This window comes from Mesocricetus auratus, unplaced genomic scaffold (genome assembly GCF_017639785.1).
Source record: "Mesocricetus auratus isolate SY011 unplaced genomic scaffold, BCM_Maur_2.0 Super-Scaffold_6730, whole genome shotgun sequence".
In the NCBI taxonomy this organism is placed as follows: Eukaryota; Metazoa; Chordata; class Mammalia; order Rodentia; family Cricetidae; genus Mesocricetus; species Mesocricetus auratus.
In genome coordinates, this window is record NW_024429184.1 from 2,964,954 (window position 1) to 2,983,245 (window position 18,292).

Genomic DNA, 18,292 nt, shown 5'->3' on the forward strand with positions numbered 1-18,292 from the left:
ACTCACAGAGATCCGCCTGCCTCTGCCTCCTGAATGCTGGGATTAAAGGCATGCGCCACCGACGCCCCGCTGTGATGGTTCCTTCTTAAAAGTGTCTCAGGGAGGGCCTGGGGAGACCCGCAGCTGCTGAACACTTGCCACGCAAGTGTAAGGGCCGAGGCTGAATCCCCTTCACTTACATGGAGAGCCACGCGCAGCAGCTCAGCAGCTCACCCCAGCAATAGGGAGACAGACAGGAGGATGGTGGGCCGCCGGCCAGCTGGCCTGACCAAATCAGTGACCTCCGGCTTCAGTGAAAGACCTGCCTCACATAAATAAATTGAAAGGTAAAGGTACTTACTTTTATTTCTCCCCATTTTTTTTAAAAAGAAAGTCTTTTATTTTTATTTCTTAAATTATAGGTATTTGTCAGGCGGTGGTGGCGTACACCTTTGATGCCTTTAATCCCAGCACTCAGGAGGCAGAGGCAGGTGGGCCTCAGTGAGTTTGTGCCAGGACAGGCTCTAAAGCTACACAGAGAAACCCTGTCTCGAGAAACCAAAACCAAAAAAAAAATTATGGGTATGCATGTGTGTATGTGTGTGTATATGAGTATAGGTGTGTGCAGTTCCTTCAGAGGCCTGAAGAGGGCAGGGCGATGGATCTGCCGGAGCTGGAGTTAAGTGGCGGTTGTGAGCTGCCTGATGCGGGTGCTGGGAATAGAACTCTGGCCTTGTGCTCTTAACTGCTGAGCCGTCTCTCCGGCTCTTTCTCCATCGTCTGTTGCATTTTTTTTTTTTTTTTTTTTTTTTGCTCTTGTGGAGCTGAAGGCATATGTGAGTCTTTGTACATCTGCTACAGATATACTCCCCCATTGTGGGGACTGCTGTTTTGGTCTTCTGAATAAATGTCCTTTCTCAAGGAGTAGAAGTTTTGGGACCGGAGAGATGGATCAGTGGTTTAGAGCGCCTGTTGCTCTTGGCAGAGGACCCAGGTTTGGTTCCTAGCGCCCACATGATGATTCACAATCATCATAACTCCTGATCCAAAGGACCCAGTGTCCTCTTCTGACCTCTGAGGACACCAAGCAAGCATCTATGTGACGCTCATACATACGGGCATGCCAAAAATTCATCAACATAAATATTTTTAAACTATACTGAGTTTTTGATATTTTTTTTATGTATATGAGTGTTTTGGTTCCTTGTCTGTAAGTACACCATGTGCAGGGTTAATGCCTATGGAGGTCAGAAGAGAGCTTTGGATCCCCTGGACTGTAGTTATAGACAGTTTTGAGCCGCAATGCGAGTGCTGGGAATCTAACATAGGCCCTTTGGAAGAACAGCCAGTGCTCTTAACCGCTGAGCCATCTCACCCGCCAGCCAAGATGGAATAAATCTTTAAAAACATTTCTTTTACAAGGTACAAGTTCTTAATTTTAGTATAATTTATTAGCCAGCCTTTTTCATGTTTTACGTCATACTTACCTCATACTTAGTTTCATAAAACATACAGATACAATTGCACTCTGGGAAATTAGAAAAAACAGACCTTGGAGATAATCGGACAGGCGGCTAAGTAAGCCGTGTAGTAGTTCCTTGACCCAACCAAAGTCGTCAAGGGCAGGTCTTGCTTAGCAGCGGTTCTCAGCCTTCCTAATGCCTGCGACCCTTCAGTATGGTTCCTCGTGTTGTAGGGACCCACCCCAACCCCAGCCGTAACGTTATTTTCATGGCTATTTCATGACTGCAACTTTGCTGCTGTTAGGAATCCAGAACGGACACATCTGTGTTGTCTGATAGTCTTAGGCAGCCCCTGTGAATCGACCCCCTAACCCTAACCCTAACCCTAAACCCTAAACCCTAAACCCTAACCCTAACCCTAAACCCTAAACCCTAACCCTAACCCTAACCCTAACCCCCAGGTTGAGAGCCACTGGCTTAGGAGACAAACCGTGAAATGCAAAGATGGTTTGTCACCCCGTTCTCCTACCTGCAGGCTCTTCTGCAGCTGATACCGTGAGGATCCGAGCTGACCCAAGCGAGGAGCCGTGTGGGGCCTGATCTTTTTTGCCTTCGAAAGCACTGACCGGGTGTCTTACGTTACAGGTTACTCAGCGGTCGTTATGACCTCCCGGTTACGTGCGTTGGGTGGAAGGATCAATAACATACGAACCTCAGAGTTACCCAAAGAGAAAACCCGATCCGAGGTCATCTGCAGCATACGGTTTTTAGATGGCTTGGTACAGACCTTTAAAGTTAACGTAAGTTCTCCACTTTATGTATTTATTTATTTGTTTGTTTATTTGTTGTCCATGTGAATCCCCCCCTCCCCTGCTAGGCAGAGCTTGGATGACCACGCTCTCTGTATGTGACGTTTCAAGCCCACGTGACTCTACGATTTTTAAAAAAATAGTAAAAGTGACTAGGTTGCAAGTCTCCTACTAAACTGTGAACCTCTTGAGGACAGGACGGGAGTCCTGGCACAGGACTGGGCAGGCAGCTGTGCTCCTCGAGATGGTCAGCCTCACGGATGGCAGGACTCCTAAAGGCCCTGGCTCCTGCTCAGAGCCCTTGACCTCAGGTTTTCAAGTACGAGCAGCCGTGAGAGCCTCAGCTGGCTCCACCCCCGGCTCTGCACAGCACCCCTAGCCCAGGACTTCCTGTGCCTCTCAGCCCTAACAGCATCGAATCCGGCCCCCAGTAGTTTTTACCGTGTGTGCAGAGAAAGGTGGTCGAGGGACACACCGGGCATGGTGGTAAATACCTGTGACTCAGCCCTTGGGAAGTGGACTCAGGAGGAACAAGAGTCTGAGGCCAGCCCGGGCCACATGACGCTCTGTCTTAAAACACACGCGCACACACACACACACACACACACACACACACACACACAGTGGGGGGGGGGGGAGGGCGTTGACCGGAAAAGGCCATAGCACTTAACCCTTGATGAAATCTGACAGAGCCCTGCTGTAGCTGCTGCTGTTCCACACTCACCCTCTTCTCCTTTGACAGGGGCTCACTGTGCAGCCCTGGCTGGCCTAGACTCACTAGGTAGACCAGGCTGACCTAGAAAAATCAGAGGTCTGCCTGCCTCTGCCTAGGATCAAAGGCTGGCGCCACCATCTTTGTGTTTTTTTTTTTTAACCCAGTCACAAGCAAGATCTCTCTCTCTCTCTCTCTCTCTCTCTCTCTCCGTGTGTGTGTGTGTGTGTGTGTGTGTGTGTGTGTGTGTTTGTGTGTGTGTCCCATTAGTATCTTGGTGCAGGCAGAAGGTGATTTTCAGTTCCTCTGAACCAGGGCCAGGGCAGCTGCCCCGCCGTAGGTGTGTATGTGAGAATGTCCTCAGCTGCGTACAGGACTCAGGTGCCAGCCGGCAGTCAGTAAAGGCAGTGGCTAGTGGAGACGCGTTTCCCTGCCTTCCTCCCCACCGCCCCACTCAGTTCTTCGGCTGGTACTCTGAGGCCACGCTTTTGCTCTCCTGAGGATGGGACGTGTCACTTGTCACCCGTTGTATCAAGAAAGAGAAGGACGAGGTAGCTCAGTGAGTAAAGGCGCTTGCCGCCAAGCCGGGACCCACGTGGTGGAAAGGCCCGGCACATCTGGAATGGCAGGCGCCCCAAGGGAGGAGAGCCAGAGCAAAGTGAGATCAGAGGTACCGAGCAGGGTTGGAGGCGGGCAGCCAGCTGGAACCCGGGTGCGCTGGCTTCTACGCCGGTCGATGTAGAGAGCGCTGGATAGAGAGACCTGACCCAGTGGCCTGACTTAAGGGTCACTGGGTCCACAGCAGCCAGGGAGGGAGAGAGGCTGGGAGACTATAGCGTCAGCCCCCAAGCCAGGTTCTGATGGTGGGCAGAGAGCAGTGTTAGGGGCTTGCCTGGAAGATGGCGCCTGGAAGATGGAGCCAATAGGACCTGCTGGCGGGGCTCCCCGATTGGTTTGCCCGCTGTTCCCCTTCCCTCATCCCCCCCCCCATGTGGTCTCACCACGTATCTGTCCCCTGAGGGTCCGGTCAATATGTAGGACAGCTGGACTCAAACTCACAGAGGTCCACTTGCCTCTACCTCTCAGGTGCTGGGATTAAAGGTGTGTGCCTTTGATTCTATTTTAAATCTTTTGGGAAGGAGGAGAATTGAGCAGAACTAAACCTGCATGTATGGATTCTGCAGTTCAGAGGCGAGAGACTCAATCCACAAAAACATAGGGCTTTGGTGTTGAACTGATGCAAGTCGGACGGTCAGGTAGCTACTGGGTGTCAGGGTGGGAATGCCGGGCGTGGCGCCGCCCGGTGCCTGGTTCTCAGAGGCTGGTGTGATTATTACGGGTGTGGCGCCTCTCAGCATTAGGTTCTTGGTGCCTAGTGTGGGAATGCCGGGCGTGGAGCCTCCCTGTGCCTGGTTCTCAGTGGCAAGGCAGGTGTTGAGGGCTACTCTGCAGAGTTGCCGCAAAGTGAGTGTGGTATCATATCCTCGCAGGTGTGCAACAAATTATACAGTCGCTAACGACATAGTAAATCAGAGTTACACAAGTGATACCCCCAAATGTATAGGGAATAATTACAGTAAGGTGAGAAGCTAGCTGTGATGCTTTTCCGGGGCGTGTCTCTGGCCTGGGAGATGGCTCAGTGGGTGAAGTGCTTGCAAGCTTGAGATCCCCAGCAAACCCATAAAAACTGACCGATGCTACATGTGGCTGCAACCCTGCCCTAGGGCTGGGTGTGGGAGATGGGGATAGGAGCACCCCTAGGGCTCACTGACCAGCCAGCCCGACTGAAACTGAAAGCTTAACATTCAGTGAGGTGAGAGTGATTGAAACTATCCCACCATCAACGTTTGGCCTACACACGACACACACACACACACACACACACACACACAGAGACACACACAGAGACACACACACAGACACACACACAGACACACACACAGATACACACACAGATACACACACCCTGTATCTGGCAGCTCGGGGGAATTGGTAACTTGGAGGAAAGGGTGGGCTGTATTGCTTTCACCCATGGAGACTTTCTTGTGACGGATGGTGGCAGGTTCTGGAGCCCCCAGGATACAGGTGGTGCATCCTGGAAACAGGCAAGTCTCATGCTCTCACACAACAGACCAGATTCCGTGAAGTCCTCCACCCCGTAGACTTCATGCGGCAGGAATGTCCTCAAGTTACCCAACTGCCGACCCTGGTCACCGCGACCCACTTTCCACACGGTTACCTGCTCTCAGAAGCTCCCGGGGAGAAAAGCGTCTTCTGTACCTGTCTATTTCTGTCTTGCGTTGTCCCGAGTTAAATGGATGGGTTCAAAGCATTCCTGGGAGGTCGCCCTCTTTAAATAGAACCTGAAATCTCCCAAATGCTCTGTGCTGTTTTGTGTGTGTGTGTGTGTGTGTGTGTGTGTGTGTGTGTGTGTGTGAGCGTGAGCGGCTCACCCTCCCCCTCTCCCCCAAAAAAGCCATCTTTTGTTTGTGCCACCAGCTCCAAACTGGGTGGGTCCACCAGACAGATGGGAGGGGTGACATTCCACCCTGTCACTCCCCCCCAACACAGAGGGGTCCCTTATCCCTGCCCCCAGGAGGACCCCCACTGTTCATGCCTGTCCTCTAAGGAATATGCCTGCTGTGTCTCGGCTGGTTCAAAGCACTTGACAGAGTTTGACACCCCATGTCAGTCACCGCTTCTACAGCCGAGAAGGGGAGAGGTGCTTACTACGGCTCTGTCCCGGCACCCACGTCAGGCTGCCCCATAAACACAGGAGCAGGTCGCTGAGTCCCACTCTGGAGCGAAGCGTGGCTGAATGTCCCCACCGGCTTCTCACTTCAGATGCCCGAGGAGGCAGCAGGGCAGATAATCCCACAGGGGGACCTAGGCCAAGTCACTTTGAGGGCATTTTGGATGGTGTTTGAGTATTTTTAGCTGTCAGTGGGGAGTTTTCCTCCCCGCACACTCTCTGGGTTCCTCCAAGGGAAGGAGCTGCAGCTGGGGCCCAAGCAGCCAGCGGGAGCCGACCTGGGATTAGCGTTTGCCATGGGTAATCCGCAGCAGGTCATGGTGTGTTTGCTGGGTAATGTGCGAGTTTTCCAACTTAGAAGTCACCGGAGAACCTCAGTTAGCTAAGGGATGGAAGCAACTTAGGAAGCTCAGTTAAGCTCACAGAATCTGTGTGTGTGTGTGTGTGTGTGTGTGTGTGTGTGTGTGTGTGTGGTGTGTGCTCACACACATTTGGGGGCCAGAAGACAACCTGCGATGTTATTTCTCAAAAGCCATCGCAGAGTCATTCATTGACCTGGAGCTTAATAAATCGGCCAGGTTGACTGACAGGTGGAGCCAGGTTGACTGACAGGTGGAGCCAGGTTGACTGACAGGTGGAGCCAGGTTGACTGACAGGTGGAGCCAGGTTGACTGACAGGTGGAGCCAGGTTGACTGACAGGTGGAGCCAGGTTGACTGACAGGTGGAGCCAGGGACCAATATGGGTGGTTTTCATTGCTCTCCACCTTATTTTTATTTTCTTAAATATTTTATCTATCTCATCTATCTTTCTCTCTATATATTTATTTGAGGCAGGGTCTCACTATGTCCACAAGACCAGCTTCAAATTCACAGAGATCTCTGCCTGCCCCTGTCTCCCAAGCGCAGGCACTGATAATGTGCACCCACTAAGATTTATTTTTATTTATGCGTCTCTGTATCAATAGTGCACATGCAATCAGAGGCCAGAAGAGGGCGCTAGGTCTCCCCCCCACCCAGTAGCTGGTGTTATGGGTGTCGAGAGTTGCCCGGCTTCCTGCTAGGAACAGAACTTCAGTCTTCTGCGAGTACAGGAAGTACTCAGCCCCTCCAGCCCCTGCCTTAGTTTTTTGAGACATGTGTCTCACTGAACCTGGAACGTTCGTATTTGGCTAAATTGCTTGGCCTCATGTCTTCACACACACACACACACACACACACACACACACACACACACACACACGGATTGTGGGGAGGTGAACTCCGGTCCTCGCTCTTGCAAGGCAAGCTCTCGACTGACTTACTTTCCTCCCCAGTCTCCTGTGCCTCAGTGCCTCAAATCATATCCATATACTTGGTCTCAACCTTACTTCTTAACCCTCTTGCAGCCTTGGGACTTGAGATTTATTTATGCTTCTGTTACTCTGGGAAGTATATATTCATAAACCCTGAAGACTTTAGTTTCCCTCTGCCTGCAGCAAAAAAAATAAAATAAAAAAATAAAAAAGAAAACAAAAGAAATGTTGCTTGTAGTTCTTGGTTCATTTTAACACTTTCTCCACGCGATGTTTCCTGACCTAGAAACAAGATTTGGGCCAGTCACTCCTGGACCTGGCATATGGCCACCTGGGCGTGACGGAGAAGGAGTACTTCGGCCTGCAACACGGCGAGGACCCAGTAGACTCCCCTGTAAGTGCTCACACATCAGAAGTGCTGCTTGCCTGCTGGGGTTGGTCTCACAGCTTGTGTTTTCTCACTCAACAGAGATGGCTTGAGGCAAGCAAACCCCTCAGGAAGCAGCTCAAAGGTAGGTGTGACCTCACTTGGTCATTGGATGTGTGGCCATCTGTCTTCTCCCCCAGGGGAGCTGAGGGGGCGTGGGCAGGGGGGGGAGATGCTTCATCTCTGCTTTAAGGGGGCGGGGTCAGGTGCAAGAGATGCCGCAAGGGAGCCTTTGCTTATTTTTACAAGGGAGGATGTGGATGGAGGATGGGCCCCCATAAGAAAGAACTTAAAAGGGCTGGGGCGATGTGTCTTAGTTGGTAAACATGCTGCCTGTACAAGCTTAAGCACCTGAAGTCGGATCCCTAGCACCAAGGTCAAAAGCCAGTACTATGGTGCTTGCCCAGTGCTGGGAGGCTGAAGCAGGGGCGTTCCTGGACTTTGCCGGCCAGACCCTCTAGCTGAATCAACAACGACGAGCTCCAGGTTCAGTAAGAGACCCTGTCTCAAAAAAAAAGCTAGATGGAGAGCAGTGGAGGAAGATGCCTGACGTCAGCCTGTGGCTCCCACGTGAACATGCAAGACACCTGCACACACACACACGTGTGCATGCATGCTCACATGTGTGCACACACACGTATACACACACATACTCACACTCAGACACACACACACACACACACACACACACACACACACACACGGAGACAGATGTAAACCCTCATACTTTCCAACAGCACAGATGCTGGCCCATCCGTCCTGAGCAGGGGCCCCTGTGCTGCTCTCAGCTCCGGAGTGAGACAGCCACTCCAGTCACGCCAAGCCTACCTCCCCGCCACCCCTTCTCAGCCTAGCTTCCCTCGTGGCTGGCCCCGATAGGTACCTGCTGTCCCAGCCGGACTGGACCAGTCTGCAGGACATCCTCAGAACTGCCCCCCACCGCCCCCCCCCCAGTCTCCTCCCTCCGTAAAGAGTGCTTTTTCCCCTTGACCCAGAGTTCCATCTCCTGCCGTCCCTCAGGGTTCCACAGATATCTCCCGCTACCTGAAGGGAAGCGCTAACTCCCCCCCCCCTTCCCTCTCATTTCTTTGACCACTCTTCCTGTTATCTCGCAGTGAGTATTTCAGCTGCCTTCCAGGGTTTCCTTCTTCCTGCATTCTTCTCTGTCCCCTTCGTGATTCCTGACACACGTGAGGCCTAGGTAGCTGTTATCTGTCATTCTGTCTCTGACTCGTTCCAGCAGCTTGCACATCCCTAGTGCTCAGACCAAGGCAAGGCACTGTGCTCAGCCTGGGAGTCCAAACCAGATTTGATTGACCCCTGCTCTCATGGTCAAGGGTAGAAGTCGAACAGAGGAGTTCTGTGATAGGACCATCATACTCACGCGTGTATGCGCGCACACACGCACATACACACACACGTGCACATGCATGCATACGTGTGCTCTGAGTCCACAGAACAGAGGCTGTGCATGCTCACATGTACATGTGCACGTGCGTACTCCAGAGTAAGCTCGTGTACACACAGGCACACATGCACACACACACATACACGCACGTACACACACGAATGCGTGGGTGTGCTCTGAGTCCACAGAAGAACCAAGAAAGACAATGAGACCACGCCCGAAACACCAGAGTAACAAATGGTGGAAGGGAGAAGACTGGAGATGTGACAGAATGGGGAACTTTGCTACGGAGCTGGCGCCACCCACTGGTAGCTAGGTGTGTTTACAAAGGCAACCTCCCGCCGCCCACCATTAAAGACTCTTCCAGTACCAGCCCAGAGATGACAGACAGTGGAGCCAGGATGAACCAAGGCAGCAGACATGAGCAGAAGGACTAGCCAGCTGGGCAGACGTGGGTTTCGGAGAGCACGGAAGTGCTACTTGAGCCCATAGACAGGGTGAACTCAACCAGGTGGGGTCTCCCTGTGTCTTGGCAACAGTGGGATCTTCAACCAGACATCTTTTATCCCACAAGCAAACTGACCCCTGGTGTCGATGTCTAAGTCACGTCTGAGTGGTATAGCTCTCTGGATCACAGTTGACGGTTGTGATGGCCATTGAAACTGCAAAAATGTTTTCCGGTTTAAACAAAAAAATAAATAAAAAACATGAGTCGGTGTTACAGAATGCTCTGGTCTTGTAAGACAGATCCACTGATCCCGCAGGTAGCCACGGTCGTGTTTAAGTTCTAGAGGCTGTAGGAAATGTTGCAAAAGCATAAGTCTCTATGTAAGTGTAAGCTGCTCAGTTCTTTGTGAATTTTATGTTTCGATGCTGGGTTTTTTATTTTGTTTTTCGAGACAGGGTTTCTCTGTGTAGCTTTGTAGACCAGGCTGGCCTGGAACTCACAGAGATCCACCTGTCTCTGCCTCCCGAGTGCTGGGATTAAAAGGCATGCGCCACCAGCGCCCGGCTGGTCGATGCTGGTTTTAATTCTTAATACAGATATCACTGTTTGAACAGGGCCCTAAGGCAGATGTGCAACCAGAAGTAGGTGATATCACGGTGGGCAGATGCTATATAAGTACTTTTGGTGTGCGTTGAGACACACCAAAAATTGGGACTTTTATAATGGAAAATATTGTGGTTGACTGAGAAATAACTCCCTTTATTGGAGAGTAGCAACTGTGTACATTGACTTTTAAGGGGAAAACCTAACTTGTTTTTGAAAAATGTTATAGGAGGTTTCCCCTGTACCCTGCATTTTCGAGTAAGATATTTTATACCTGATCCCAACACACTGCAGCAGGAACAAACCAGGTAATAACCTTTTCCTCTTAAAGTTCTCTATCTAGTATATGCAAACCGGTAGCCACCGAAAATGTGCTCTTTGTTTTCTAGCTGTGGACAGATAACCTTGATTTGGGTATGACCTCCCCAACAATCATGATCCAAGAAAAAAAAATGGAAGTTACATAGACCGAAATTCTAATCGGCAGTTTTGTTTTCAGTTTGCGGGGCCTACGTCTCGAAGCCCCAACCTGGTGTAATTTCCTCCACGTGGGCACCCTCTCTCTTCCCTCCCCTGTCTGGTAAACATGAATATTGAGGATGCTAAAACCAGTTCTTTTCAGGCAGGCCTGGAGGAGAGCGGTCACCCACGGGGGTACATAATCTGGAATCTGAGGGGCTGGAGTGAAGTCCCTTGAGGATGACAAGGCTTACTGTAACCAGAACATTCCATCAGGTCCCCTTTTGCAGGGGTGAGGAAGGAGAGCCGGTTCTGGCTGGACCCAGCTTGTCTTCTGGGTGAATCAGCAGGTGTAGGAAGTTTGGGAGGCAGATTGGGGTGGCGGGGGCAACGATAGGAGCTGTTTACCCTGAGGAGCCTGCAGGCTGTGCTGGCTCTAGTTGGCCCTGGCAAGTGGGTTTTCTGGGTGGGGGACAGACACTCGGGCGCACAGGATGGGAAGGGCGCGGTAAGAACGCCGTTGTTACCTCGGGGTGGAAGACCGTGCCAGCTGTTTCCCCTGCCTGACTTCGTAGCGAGTCCCTTTGGTGTTCTTAAGGAGGGAAGCTGTCTCCCTGGGAAGAGGAGGCTATTCCGGGTTACTGCATCTCATTTTATGGCGGGAAAAAAAATCCCACCAAAGAGACGGCACTAGCTCAGACGTGGACGACTCTCTCATTTCTCCTTCTGTCTAACGGCAATCGCACGATCACATTTTAGCTTTTAAGATTCTTGAGCGTCAGTTGTGCGTTCATGCCTCTGTTTTTCCTTCTCGTGCGTGCGTGCACGCTCCTTTGCTCCGGAGGCAGTCCCGGGGCCCCGACTGTGCTTGTCGTTATGGTGAACGTGGAGCCTGTGGGAGGGAGGCCCCGGTAGCTCCTTGGGGGACCACGGTGAAGCGCACGCTGCTCTGAGTCGTTTTGGTGTACGGCCCCACCCCCCCACACCTCACCGCCACCCCTACCCCCCACCCCATCACAACACCACAACGACAACGGCAGCACCACTGCCTCAACTACTCCACCACCATACCCCCACCCCATCGCACCCGCCACAGCTACCACAGTGCCGCACCACCATCACACACACCCACTCCCCCACCCCCTTACCCCGCCCACCACACCTCTACCACAATATAACTCTTTGCTCTGGTGAACTAGGGGCACTGGCAAGACGCCCAGCCCAGCACGCCGGCCGCATCATGAGCTAACTCGCGCTTAGCCGGTGGCGTCATCTGTCGGGATGTGTTTTAAACGGCCTTACCAGGGTTTCCTGAGAACAGCACGGGCGTCGCAGATTCTGGTTGTGGATGCTTTGCAGTCGCAGGAGGAGCCAGGCGCCTGTAACTGGGGAGGCAGGTGAAAGAGGAACCTTTGAGCACAGGAGATTGAGGCCAGCCTGGGCAACATAGCAGTTCCGTATCTCAAAAAACAGACAGACAAGCAAACAAGCAAAAAAAAAAAAAAAAACCCTTGAAGAATTGTGTGTGTACACATGCTGGTGCTTTTTTTTCTCCTTTCTTTTTCCTTTTTTTTCTAAGTGACCATTGCGGCTCACCAAATTGGCCAAAAAGTTCCAGCTCACATTCATGTACGGTGACTGTCAACTTCCACCTTGTCTCATTCCTGGAATGCTGGAACCTCAGAGGTGTGGCACCCTGTCAGCATGTCTAGAGTAGAAAGACCCGAGGGAGACGCTTCCATGGTCCCCTCCAGTGCCCTTCGTGGCCATCAGCCTCTAAACCCCACGGGAAAGAAGCTGAGACCTTGTGGAGTGAGTCTTCCTCCTCCCCCCCATACACACACACCAGGGACAGCTAGGGAAATGCAGGGCAGAGAGAAGTCTCGTGGAGAAGTGAGGCCACCTTCAGACCTCCAGAGGAGCTGGAGTTTTGTTTTGTTTTGTTTCCCGAAGTCGAGGTCTGTTCCATTTAAAATTATTTTATTGTGACGAAATACCCTAACCAAAAGCAACATGGGGGAGGAAGTTGGAGGCCAAAGCCCATCGCTGCAAGCAAGTGAAGGGAGCAGGGAGGTAAGCCAGCTGCGTTACATCCACAGTCAGGAGCGTGCACGCCCGACTGCTTGCTCGATTATGCCCAGCTCAATGTCTTCACTCCCGCACAGTCTAGGAGCTCCTTCCTAGGGAACAGTGCTGCCCACAATGGCCTCCGTCTTCCCGTATTAGTTAGCTCACTGAGGCCATCGCCGCAGACACATGCCTACAGACAGAGATGATGTAGAGACAGTGCCTCATGGAGACTCTTCCCAGGTGGTTGTAGTTCGTGTCAGATTGACAGTTGGCCATCACAGGATCTGGATGGAGTATATTCTCACAGGGGGTCAAATAGAGGTATGCCAAGTCACTCCCATTGGTAGCTTCCCTGTATTCTCATGGGCACACACTTCCCATGTCTGTTTATTGCGAGCCTCCACAACTGCTGTTACCGATAATTTTAGATCACTCTAAGCAGTGTTCCACTTCCTGACACTCTTCCAATTACAGTTTGAACTCCTTGGGGAAGATGATAAAACCTCACAAGTTTGGGGTGCATCCTACGATTCCCATTTCTGATTCTGTGGGGTTGACTCTGCGGATTTGCTCTGCAAAGGGCCACGTGGCATTTGGTGAAGGATCTCTCAGTGTTCAAGGTCTCGTTTCTGCCCACCAGTAAAAGCCTAGGTTTTATCAGGGGATCAGCTGTAGCCCTGCCTCTTTCTTCTTTCTCCCAGTATCCTTCCAGGAGGAGAGGACACTTAATTCTGGTTGAATATATTAGCTTGGATAAACATAGGAACCAGCTAGAAAGAACTGGATATGTTCTCCGAGGTGGAAAAGATGATTCCCCACTACCGAGTGGGCATGAATTAGCACAAGCATTTTATTACTCTCCGTATTGCTGTGACCAAATCTTTAAGAAGCAGCAGCTACTTAAGGCAAGAGGGTTTGTTTTGGCTTACAGTTCTAGAGGTCCCGGTCCATCCTGGTTACAAGGTCTGGCGGTGGGCGGTGGGAGGCAGCCGGTCACATTGTGCCCTCAGTCAGGAAGGGCAGGAGAAGGCTAGAGTTCGGCTCACCCTTCCTCCTCCCGTGCGTGAGTTATTCATCAGATTATTCACCAGATTATTCATCGCCAGATTCAGGGCAGGTCTTCCGTCTTCAACCGGTTGGAAACGCCGTCAGATACACCCAGAGGTGTGTTTCCATGGTGATTGTAAACCCAGTCAAGTTGACGGAAAGGTTAACCACTCATGCGCCCGTGTGACCTAACACCATCTATTGGTGCCCTAGGTTCACCAGGACACGGAGCGTCGATAATAGACCCCAAGCTTGGCAGTGACGCTTATATGAAGCGCACAGACACTGTTTTCCTAGCATGCATGTCCAGGCTAAAAGGGGAGCAAAGCTAATACATAAAAAAAAAACGTGCCCGAGTACCCGTTTTTCCCAGACACTGGCGCTTCTGACTGTGGAGAGTGAGTTCATGGAGATGTATATAGCCCTTAGGTCTGCTTAATTTTGTAGTGTGTGTTTTTTTTTTAATATGCAAGTTTTAGTAAGTTAAAATGGAGGTGGCGCTACCGCCTCGCAGAGTCACTGGGAGGCAGAAAAGAGGGAGAAAGCCTCCTCGGAACCCCAGGCTGCAGATGGGCGGGTTGCAGTACCCTCCGAAGCATCCAGAGCTCCAAACAGCCAGCTCCCTGACCTTTCCCAACCCCGAGGAATATGAGACTGGTTTGTCTAAATTGCCTGAGTGACCTCTCTCCTGCCCTTCTGCGCTATTAGCTTTCAAGAGGTTTTCCCTTTTGTCATCTTTGGCCAGACCCTGGAATGTCAATCCCGCCTGAATCTGGGTTTTAAAAAAAGAGTGGGTGCCCGAGGAGCCAAGCGTCACATGTGTGCCGCGTCCCTAAATATAAATGCCTCCGAGGTGCTCCCTGGCCTTGCCAGGCCTGTGGGTGTTGGCCTCTTTTTCCCCTATCTGCCCCAGGGCAGAGACGCAGCCTGCAGGGCTGCTTTGGGGGGGCGGCTGGAACAGCTTTCCCCTAGGACGGCTCTGGGCTTTCAAAGCAGACTCCACTGATTTCAGGTCCTGGCGTCTAGGCTACCAATACCATTGCTCCAGCACAAAGCCCAGCTGGAGGTTGCACCCCAGCTAACGTGTGGTCCTCACAGGTCCACCTCCCTCTTAGTTTCCCACGGGGGTGGGGGGTTGGGGGGAGCGGCGTATACATGGCCATCCGTGTTCAGAGCAGTGGCCTGGGACTGTGAGTGGGCAGCTCGTACAGAATGCCGTGGGTCCCCGTGCCTAATTAGGAAGGCCCATGCAGCAGGTGGGGCACCCTCGACTCCTACCCCACCCATCCCCTCAACCCTCCCTAGCACAGGGCACCTAGGCAGTCCACAGACAGGTAAAATGGTGTTTGCAGACAGATGTTCCGGTTTTCAAATGCACGTTGTTGTTGTTGTTGTTGCTGGACCATTGCATTCTGAGTGTTTCATTAACTAATACCACGTTGTCTCCTAGGCATCTGTATTTCTTACAACTGAAGATGGATGTCTGCGAAGGAAGGTAATGGGAATTTCCTATTCTTCTTTTCCTGTCAGACCAGCCAGATTCCTGGTTTTAATCTAATGAACATTCGTTCGTTCCTGGCAACAGTATTCAATTTAAACAAAGCCATTTGGGCTTTCTTCAGCTCCATCTTGGTTTACAGAGGTCGAGAAATTTTGTTCCACACTGTGATCTTATTACAAAAGATACATCGATGTTTCTGGTAAAGACTTGGGGAATTTTAAGAGGACAGGAAAGACCCTGGACATAAAATGGGCCTCAGGTCAGGTAGCAAATACGTGTGAGTTAGAGGCACTCCTGAGCCCCTGGTGCTTATGGGTGACTTATCTTCTCTCTGGAAGGAACTGTGTTCAGCTGTGAGCATCTGCTTGTGAGTCAGTGCTCTGGGTATATCCAGACCTTCTCAGCGCTTGGAAGGTAGCTGAGAGTGAGTAGAAAGGGAATTAAAATTCCACAGAGCCCCATCTGCTTCTTCTTTTTTTGTGTGTTTTGGTTTTTTGTTTGTTTGTTTTTGTTTTTTTGGAGACAGGGTTTCCCTGTATTGTTTCGGAGGCTGTCCCGGAACTCACTCTATAGACCAGGCTGGCCTGGAACTCACAGAGATCTGCCTGTGTGTGTGTGTGTGTTCTTATGTGCGTGCACATGCCTGTGTGCACACACGATGCGCCCTACCCACTGAGCCCTCTCGCCTGCCGGCCCCTTAGCATTTTCTTGCCTTACAAGAAAGTCCCAGAGAGCCCCATTGGCTTCCATTCTCCTCACCCCCACTTTTTCCTGTGATGTCAGTGCTACTGCAGAGAGGGTCATCAGAGGCCGCCGGCCCCCTGCACCACCAGGAGGCTGGCAGTCAGTTGTGACGGGCGACATGAGGCAGAGAAGCCAATGGGACAAGCGAGACCGTTATGGACAGTGGGGAATCACAGTCGGCCTGGGATTTCGGGGGGGGGGGCTCTGCTGCTACTGCGGCCTAGATAAGTCTCCGTGGGTTGCTGGGGGTAAGCCAAAGTTAGGGTTGGTGGAGAATATAAAAATGGGGTTTCCCCGGACGGCCAGCAGGCCCTCCCATCCCCCATTCCAGCTGGAAGCCACATGCGGTTGACTCGGAGGAAAACAGAGAGACGGCTTCGAATACCCTGTGTGTGTGTGTATGTGTGTGTGTGTGTGTGTAGGGAGCCGTGTGTCTCGCATACCCAGTGTGTGTGTGTGTGTGTGTGTGTATGTGTGTGTGTGTGTGTGTGTGTGTGTAGGGAGCCGTGTGTCTCCAGTCCACCAGACAGAAGGGAGCAGCTGCAGAGGGCAGGCTGTGGTAGGAGACAAATCCGCAGGCATGCTTGAGGAGAGACTGAGGGAGACTCGGGCTCCCCTCTGCTACAGTCCTGCAGGCCAGAGACAGGAGCCTCCCTTGAGGGAACTAGCAGAACTGTTGACTGTTCAGTGATGACCGACTCCCAGAGCTTCGTGAATTCTAGGTATCCTTTCCCCAGAGTATATCCCTTCTCCAGCACAACCCGTAGACAAGCGCCGGGCACTCCATCGCCGGGGACTCCTCTTTAGCATTGCGGGGCAGCCTCTTCACACTTGGGGCGAACCCATGTTCAAATGCCTGACCCCCCACCTTGGGCTGTTCTTAGCAGTCACAGAAACCTGTCCAGTGGCTCCCTTACGCGCAGGCTCTCTCTTTCTCCGTAAACACCGTCCCGGAACTATGAGGCAGGTTCCACCCCGTCCTGGCCACCGAGGCCACGGCCTCCCCTTCAGCCTTCCTGTACTCCAAACTCCAGGACTACATTATCCTCCTTGTCGCTTTCCCGAATAAGACGCCCCTTGGAACTTCCAGATGAGTTAGTAGGGATCTCCACCCTGGATCAGCTCCCCATAGTGCCTCGTCAGGTCTCCAGGCGGCCCCCAACGCCTGCTCCCAGGCTCGCGATCTGTGGCCAAGGACGTTGCGATGCTGTTAGCATTTTCCTTGAGACACCAAACCTTCTGACGTGTTTGGATAGTCCCCGGTACTGTAGGACCATCTCTTCTCTGCAGAGACAGGTCACCCAGGACAGTCCCTTCCCGTGACACGCGGAGGCCCGAACCACAGAGGGAAAAGGGACCTGCATAGGAGCGTATGGAGGAATGCTGAGAGGAACGCACAGGCTGCCATTGCTCTATACTGTGTATTTGAACACCAACCATTCTTGGGAAAATATTTTTCCCCCTCCAGTCTCCATAGGATCCTTCCATCTAGTCTGAGCCTCCACAGCTTGTTTCTTGGCTGTCCCTCAGCTCTGTCCAGGTGTCCATCTCCCAGCAGAGGCACTAGCCAGATGTTAAGTGAAGCTCATCATTATTAGTGGGAGAGTGGCAGCTTGCACTCATCACATACCCACTCGCTCTCCTCGAAGATGCTCGAGGTGTGTAGAGAATGAGCAGCCCGAGGATACATCCATAGACTCAGAGAGATGCAAGCTTCTGCGGGGACACATGGCGTTACTCGTGGGGCCGGGGGGCCTTCAGATAGGGATCCTGACCTTCATGCGCACCTCCGGAACCAAGCAGGGGCACAATGGACAGAAAGGGAACCTGCTGGGGGCCCAACTCGATTAGACAGACGAGTGATGACTCACACGCAGGGACTTCATAGGCTGCCATGGAAACTACGTGTTCTCTCAACTTGCCGCAGGGCTGGGGGATGCTCTTTGCCTCCCGTTCCTAGTCGCTGCCCCCTCGCTTTGCCCAGCCCATTCTTCCACTCAGTGAGCAGTGACCCTTACTCCAGGTCTGGTGGCAGAGCTCTTGAGCAGACCCCAGAGTCAGATTTGAATGGAGGGAAAAGGGGAAAAGAAAAAGAATAAAGACAGGTAACGTCACCGAGAACAGGCATTTGGGAGGACAGTGAGGTCAGCTGGAAATAGGAACAAATCCAGGCAGAGCCCGGGTTCCTCGTGGGTGGCAGAAGACGGAGAAACAGGCAGATGGTTGAATCCTGTAAGCCTCAGCAAGGTCAGTAGTTTAAGGATAGTCAGTAATCAGTGAAGTAACTTAAGTACAGAATGGCAAATGTTAAACTATAGAACACTTTTTTTCCCTTTTATTTTTCCATTTAGAAGGTGTCACCATTCCAGGAAGGAGGTGGCCAGGGCCCAACAAACCTCAGGTCCTTATTAGAAAGATTGGAAGGCGGCTCACATCTCAGATTCCGTTTTCTCGCTTTCCCTCTTGCAATGTGAGCCTGCCATTCCAACCTAAGATCACCAGCTCCCTGGCCTCTGCGGTAGTTATTTTAAACCAAAAGACTTTTGTGGTTTGTTTTTTATCTTCAGATAACTCTTT

At 51.8% G+C, this 18,292-nt stretch overlaps 1 protein-coding gene across 9 annotated transcripts in view; it reads left to right on the plus strand.

Moving 5' to 3' along the window:
- The window catches only part of Ptpn3 (protein tyrosine phosphatase non-receptor type 3), a 119,908-nt gene that overhangs the window by 34,136 nt on the left and 67,480 nt on the right, over nt 1–18,292 (plus strand). For 7 of the 9 annotated variants that reach the window (XM_040738059.1, XM_040738044.1, XM_040738047.1 and 4 more), the window contains exons 2-6: nt 2,088–2,242; nt 7,295–7,402; nt 7,478–7,520; nt 10,124–10,202; nt 14,921–14,965. In XM_040738059.1, coding sequence (XP_040593993.1) covers nt 2,088–2,242; nt 7,295–7,402; nt 7,478–7,520; nt 10,124–10,202; nt 14,921–14,965 — 430 coding nt within the window. Of the gene's footprint in view, nt 1–2,087; nt 2,243–7,294; nt 7,403–7,477; nt 7,521–10,123; nt 10,203–14,920; nt 14,966–18,292 lie in introns of those variants that run through there. The other 2 variants (XM_040738067.1, XM_040738076.1) reach the window with 2 other exon arrangements.